The sequence below is a fragment of the Enhydra lutris genome, unplaced genomic scaffold (genome assembly GCF_002288905.1).
Source record: "Enhydra lutris kenyoni isolate GAN:26980312 unplaced genomic scaffold, ASM228890v2 scaffoldscaffold31, whole genome shotgun sequence".
Lineage (NCBI taxonomy): Eukaryota > Metazoa > Chordata > Mammalia > Carnivora > Mustelidae > Enhydra > Enhydra lutris.
Genome location: NW_019154115.1, coordinates 22,076,227 through 22,083,238, shown reverse-complemented (window position 1 = coordinate 22,083,238; position 7,012 = coordinate 22,076,227). Strand labels below are relative to the sequence as shown.

The following is a 7,012-nucleotide window of genomic DNA, read 5'->3' as shown; positions in this document are numbered from 1 at the left end:
GAATGTAGTGCTAAGGGGAAACTTAGAACTATAAATGTCTACATTAAAAACCAAGAAATATGGTGCCTGGGTGGCTTAGTCATTAAGCATCTGCGTTCTGCTCAGGTCATGATCCCAGGGTCTTGGGATGGAGCCCCACATCGGGCTCACAGCTCTGCGGGAAGCCAGCCTCTCCCTTTGCCACTCCCCCTGCTTGTGTTCTCTCTCTCTCGCTGTGTCTCTGTAAAATAAATAAATACAATCTTAAAGACAAAAACAAAAACAAAACCAAACAACAAAAACCCCCAAGAAATATCTTAGGGTGCCTAGCTGGCACAGTGGATAGACCATGTGACTCTGGATCTCAGAGTTGTGAGTTGGAGCCTCACATTGCAGAGATTACTTAAAAAAGAAACACACACACACACACACACACACACCCCGCAAATCAAATCAAACCAAAAATGAGAAAAATCTCAATTAACAATTTACGGGGACATCTAGCTGGCTCAATTGGTAGAGCATGCAACTCTTTTTTTTTTTTTTTTTTTAAGATTTTATTTTTATTTATTTGTCAGAGAGAGAGAGAACACAAGCAGAGGGAATAGCTGGTAGAGAGAGAAGCAGGCTCCCCACTGAGCAAGGAGCCAGATGTGGGATTTGATCCTAGGACCCTGGGATCATGACCTGAGCCAAAAGCAGACATTTAACCAGCTGAGCCACCCAGGCCTCCCAAGCATGCAACTCTTGATCTTGTGAACTCATGAGTTCAAGGTCCATGTTTGGTTTAGAGAGCACTTAAAGAAAACTTTAAAAAAATTATTAAAAAATTATAAAAACAACTTACCTTTAAAACTAAAGGATCTAGAAAAAGAAAAACGAAATACAAAGTTAGCAGATGGGAATAATAAAATATTAGGACACAAATAAATGAAATAGAGAATAGAAAAACAATAGAGAATGTCAATGAAAAGAAAAGGATCAAAGAAATTGACAAAGCAAAAAAAAAAAAGAAATTGACAAAGCTTTACATAGATGCACTAAGAAACAAAGGTGGAACACTTAAAACACTAAAAATCAGTGAAGAAGGTGGGGATATTACTGTCACTTTTATAGAAATAAAAAGGATAAGGGAGTACTATGAACGGCTGTATACCAAAAAATTGGATAACCTAGATAAAATGAACAAATTCCTAGCAATACGAAACCTCCCAAGACTAAATTGTGAAGAAACAGAGTCTGAAAAGACCTATAACTAGTAAAAAATAAGTAATAAAAAATCTCCCAACAAAGAAAAGCCCTGGTCCTGATGCTTCACTGGTAAATTCTACCAAACAGTTAAAGAAGTACTATTAATACCAATCCTTCTCAAACTTTTCCAAAAATTGAAGAGGAGTGAACACTAACTCATTCTATGAGGCCAGCATTACCTTGATATCAAAGCCATAAAAAGACTACAAGAAAACTACAAACCAATGTCCTTTTTGAACATTGATGCAAAAATCCTCAATAAAATATTAGCAGCAGAATTCAGCAGCATATTAAAAGGATTGTACACCAAGACCAAATATAATTTATTCTCGAATGTAAGAATGGTTCGACATATGAAAATCAATGTATGTTACATCAAGAAAATGAAGGGGGAAAAACACATGATCTCTCAATAGATGCAGAAAAAGCATTTGACAAAATTCGGTACTTTTTCTTGATTAAAAACACTTAAACTGGGAATAGAAAAATAATCACCTCATCATAATAAAAGCCATATATGAAAAACCTATAGCAAACATCGTATTCAATGGTGAAAAGCTGAAAACATATCCTCTAGGCTCAGGGACAAGGCAAGGACCAGGAACAAGGCTTGTTTTCACCACTTTTATTCAACAGAGTACTTGAAGTTCTAGCCAGGGCAATTAGTAAAATAAACAAATAAATAAATAAATAAATGGCATCAAAATTGGAAAGGAAGAAGTAAAATGATTTGTTTCCTGATATGATTTTTAATATTTAAAACCCTTAATATTATACACACACAAACAAAAATGGTTAGAAATACTAAAAATGAATTCAGCAAAGTAGCAGGATACAGAGTCAACACATAAAGATCAGTTGTATTTCTATACATAATGCACAATCTAAAAAAGAAATTACAAAAATGATTCCATTTAAAGTAACATCAAAAAGAATACATGTTGGGGCCCCTGGGTGGCTCAGTCATTAATCGTCTGCCTTCTGCTCAGGTCATGATCGGGGGTGCTGGGATTGAGCCCTGCATAGGGCTTCCTGCTCAGCGGGAAGCATGCTTCTCCCTCTCCCGCTTTCCCTGCTTGTGTTCCCTCTCTCGCTGTCTCTCTCTGCCAAATAAATAAAATATAAAAAAAAAACATATTTAGGAATTAAAACTTAACCAAGGAGGTGAGAGGTTTGTACAATGAAAACTGCAAAACATTGTCTAAAAAATTGAAGAATTTTAAATAAATTTAATTAAATTTAAATTTAACTTCACAAATAGATGGAAACACACACGATGGCCATAGATTGACAGACTTAATATCATTAAAATGTCAATACTTAAGAAGAGTCAATACTGCCCAAAGTGACCTACAGACTCAATGTAATCCCTCTCAAAATCCCAAACGACAGTTTTTTTTTGCAGAACTAGAAAAAGTCATCTTAAAATTCATATGGAATCTCCAGGATCCCTGAAGAGTCAAAGCAATCTTGAAAAATGTTAGAAGGTGGAGGACAGTCGGTAAAATATCCTCCGGCTGAGAAGTCACTTTAAGACTGAAAAATGAAGTAAGTCATAGAATTTTATTCAGGGCAACTTACTGACAGGACGTGTGGGGGAGGGAATCGATAGGGCTGGACAATCCAGGTAGTACACGGTCATTCTCCACCCTCATCTTCCACTGCTATTCTCTACCCAAGCCAGAACTTAATCCAATTTTTATAGAGAGGGGCATGGTGGTGAGGTCACAGGGTAGTTATCCAAAGTGGAACCATCTGTGTGTTAGAGGATCTCTACTACTTATCTAAAGAGGGGCCTTCTGTGCATCAGTTGTCTCCACTAATTACCTAAAGTAGAGCCTTCTGTGTGCCTCTTTAGGAATGCTCAGAGCAAGCCTTCCTGGATTCTGGTGAGGACATACATTAACCTCCATGGGGCTTGGAATCTGTAGCCTGGAGAGAGGTCATTGAGCAAGCATGAAAAATATAGAATCACTGTTGTCAGCATTCCTACAAAAAAGAACGAAACTGGAAGATTCACATATTCTGATTTTAAAACTTAACGACAATGCTATAGTAATCAGAAGTGTGTTTTTGGCATAGAGACACACAGATCAATGAAATAGAATAAAGATCCCAGAAATAAACCCTTGAAGATGTAGTCACATGATTTTTTAAAAAAGAATTATTTATTTATTTGACAGAGAGAGACAGAGTGAGAGAAGGAACACAAGCAGGGGGAGTAGGAGAGGGAGAAGCAGGCTTCCCGCCAAGCAGGGAGCCCGATGTGGGGCTCGATGCCAGGATCCTAGGATCATGATCTGAGCTGAAGGCAGATGCCTAACAACTGAGCCACCCAGGTTGCCCCTAGTCTCATGATTTTTTGACAAGGGTACTGAGACCATTCACTGGGGGAAAGGACAGTCTTTTCAACAAGTGGTGCTGGGAAAACTGGATAGCGACACAAAAAAATGAAGTTGTACCCTTACCTAACACCATATGCATACGTTAACTCATCAAAGATCTAACTGTAGTGACCTAAACCAATACAAGTCTTAGGAGAAAACTTAGGACAAAAACTTCACAATATTGGCTTTGGCAATGATTTTTTGGTTATGACCTCAAAGGCACAGGTAGCAAAAGAAACATAGACAAGTTTGACTTCATGGAAATTAAAAATGTACATTAAAAAACACTATTAACAGAATAAAAAGGCAATCCATAGAATGAGAGAAAATATTTGCAAATTATATATCTGATAAACAATATCCAGAACTGCTAAATCTCATCAACAACAAAAAATGAAAAATCTTATTCAAATATGGGCAATAGACCCAAATGGACATTTCTGTAAAGAAGACCTACAAATGTCCAACAAGCGCATGAAAGGATGCTCAACATCACTTGTCATTCAGAAATGCAAACCAAAGCTACGGTGAGGTACCACTTCAGACCCATTAGGATGGCTGTTATTAAAAACAAAACAAAACAAAACAAAACAAAACAAAACAGAAAACAAGTGTTGGTGATGCTGTGGAGAAAAGGGAAGCCTTATCCTCTCTTGGTGGGAATGTAAGATGCTGTAACCATTGTCCTTCATTTTCTGGAAAGAGCTTTTCACACTTGCTCTTATATTTTAAGTGAGTCCTGTCTTCCCAGCTTTTTTCAAGTATTTTCTTGTTCTTCCAATAAGATGAGGACAGGTCACAGTGGGTAAGTCGAGGTCATTTCATATCACACTGGCCTGGTCAGAGGGATGTTGTGTGAGTAACTGTCCCACTGAATGACTGATCAGGTGCCTTCCAGATCTTTGACTATTTGACATTATGATAACTAGCCAAAAGTTTTTCTGGATACTTTGGACAATTTAGATGTAGTTCAGAAGTCTTTTCTGGTGCTGTTTTAGCTTAAAAAAATTGCTGATTGAGTGAATTATTAATAAGGATGAGATAAAGATGCTGTTATAAAGTAATCCAATTACGAATCAGTGCTTTAAAGAATTAGAGGTTTGTTTTCCTCTCACTTAAAATTCTGGAGTGAATGTTCCAGATTAGAAGGTTACTCATCTCCTCGATAGGTGCAAAGCAATCCCGAATGCCTAGAGGCTTTGGGAAAACATGAGTGAGGCAATGGATGAAGGGTGCTGGGGCAGCATTATACTGGTTTCCCCCAAATTTTCCTGGAATAATCCCCCTCCTCCTCAGTAGAGTATTTATTCCTCATATTCATTGTTTGTGTAGAATGTGCTTTCTCCTGAGAGGTGGGTCAGAAAGTAAAAAACAGTTCTGGCCAAATTATTGAGGTTAAAAATAGCACTAGAAGCTTCTTCGTAGAATTACATTCAGTCCAGCTTAAGCCAGCATCTATTTTGGAATGTTTGTCACACACAGCAGTAGCTGAAAGGTGTGGTAACAATCATGAAGCAGGTAGTCCCTGAGCCTCTAGTTACTTATTTTCACTGGTGGCCCCTCGACCTGCTGTTATTCTCTTCAGAGCAGACTTCACTTCCTGGTTCCTCAGGGCATAGATGAGGGGGTTCAGAAACGGAGTGACAACAGTGTAAAACACGGCCACTGCTCCATCCAGGGGACTCTTGGAGCCTGGCCTAAGGTAGATGAAGATACAGGGCACATAGTAGACAGTGACCACGGTTAGGTGGGAGCCACAGGTGGAGAAGGCTCGGCGCCGCCCATCGGCAGTGCGAATCTTCAGGATGGCGTGGACTATGTTGGCATAGGAGAGCAGAATTAACATGAAGCAACTGGCTGCCACCACCCCAATGTCCACAAAGGTCACGAGCTCATTGATGGTTGTGTCAGCACAGGCCAGTCTCAAAACCGCAGGGATGTCACAGAAAAAATAATCCACCTGGTTGGGCCCACAGTAGGGCAGACGGAAGGTCAGCGTGGTCTGGATAGACCCATGGATGGAGCCAGCCACCCAAGCTCCAGCCACGAGGATGGTGCATAACCTCCCATTCATGAGCACGGGGTAGCGCAGGGGCTGGCATATTGCCAGATACCTGTCGTAGGCCATCAAGGTGTAGAGGAAGCACTGGGTGCTGCCCAGGAAGTGAAAGAAATACAGTTGAGCCACACAGCCCCCAAAGGGGATTGCCTTGCTGGTGGGAGTAAAGTTTAGAAAAACTCGAGGGACGATGACTGAGGAGAGCCACATGTCCAGGAATGAGAGCACAGCTAGAAGAATGTACATGGGACGAGCATGGAGCTTTGGGTCAGCCCACACGGTGAGCAGAATGAGCAGGTTCCCCAGCTGAGTCAGGATGTAAATGATGAAGAAGACCAGGAAGAGGAGGGTCCTCAGACTCGGGGGATGAGGTAAGCCCAGGAGAATGAAGTCTGTCACCACTGTGTCCAGGGATGTATTTTTGGTCTCTCCCATGTCTTTCTGTAGTCTGCTAAGATGAATGGTGAAGACAGACAAGGGGTCTGAAGTCAGACTACAAGAGGTAGTGAGAGAATGCTTCCCTCTAGGAGGGAAACAGAGAACAGAGAACTTCTCTATTTAATTTTATTTATTTTTTTTATTTTTTGAAAGATTTTAATTATTTGAGAGAGAGAGGGAGAGCACAAGCAGGCAAGGGAGAAGCAAGCTCCCTGTTGAGCAGGGAGGCAGATTCAGGGCTTCATTCCAGGACTCTGAGATCATGACCTGAGCCAAAGGCAGACACTTAACTGACTGAACCATCCAGGCACCCCAAGAACTTCTATACTTTCAAGTGGAAAGCATTTGCCATCAGTTGTCTGTGTTTGCTCTGCAAGACAAGCCCTCAGAGGCTAGTTAGTCTCTAGGTGTCCTGAAATGCTCCTCCTTCTTTTTTTTTCTTTTTAAAAAAGATTTATTTGTTTATGAGAGAACGAGAGAGAGAGAGAATGAGCTAGGGGAAGAGACAGAAGGAGAAGGAGAAGAGAGAGAGAATCTCAAGGTGACTCCCAGCTGAGCATGGAGCCTGACAAGGGTCTCTATCTATGACCATGGGATCATTACCTAAGCTGAAATCAAGAGTCAGACACTTAACCAACTGAACCACCATGGTACCCCTTGAAATTATCCTTCAACAGGAGACATTATTATAAGTATTGGAAGGCCAAGGCATAAGGTTGTGTCTGAATAATAATGTTAGTGCATATGATGGGTCTGTACCATAGAGAAGTGGATTCTGAGGTCATGGAGCAGAGCAGAACAATTACTCCATAATTACTATCCCTATTCTTGGTCTCTGACTTCTCCTCAAAATATCTCCTGCCATGATCTACAAGTACCTTTGAGGTCTGGCCTCACA

At 40.4% G+C, this 7,012-nt stretch overlaps 1 protein-coding gene across 1 annotated transcript; it reads right to left on the bottom strand.

The window, feature by feature from the left end:
- Positions 1–5,154: 5,154 nt before the first annotated feature.
- On the bottom strand, positions 5,155–6,111 carry LOC111153136 (olfactory receptor 10G2). Its single transcript, XM_022511927.1, has one exon. The coding sequence runs from the start codon at positions 6,109–6,111 to the stop codon at positions 5,155–5,157; it is 957 nt and encodes a 318-aa protein (XP_022367635.1).
- Between the last annotated feature and the right edge of the window lie 901 nt (positions 6,112–7,012).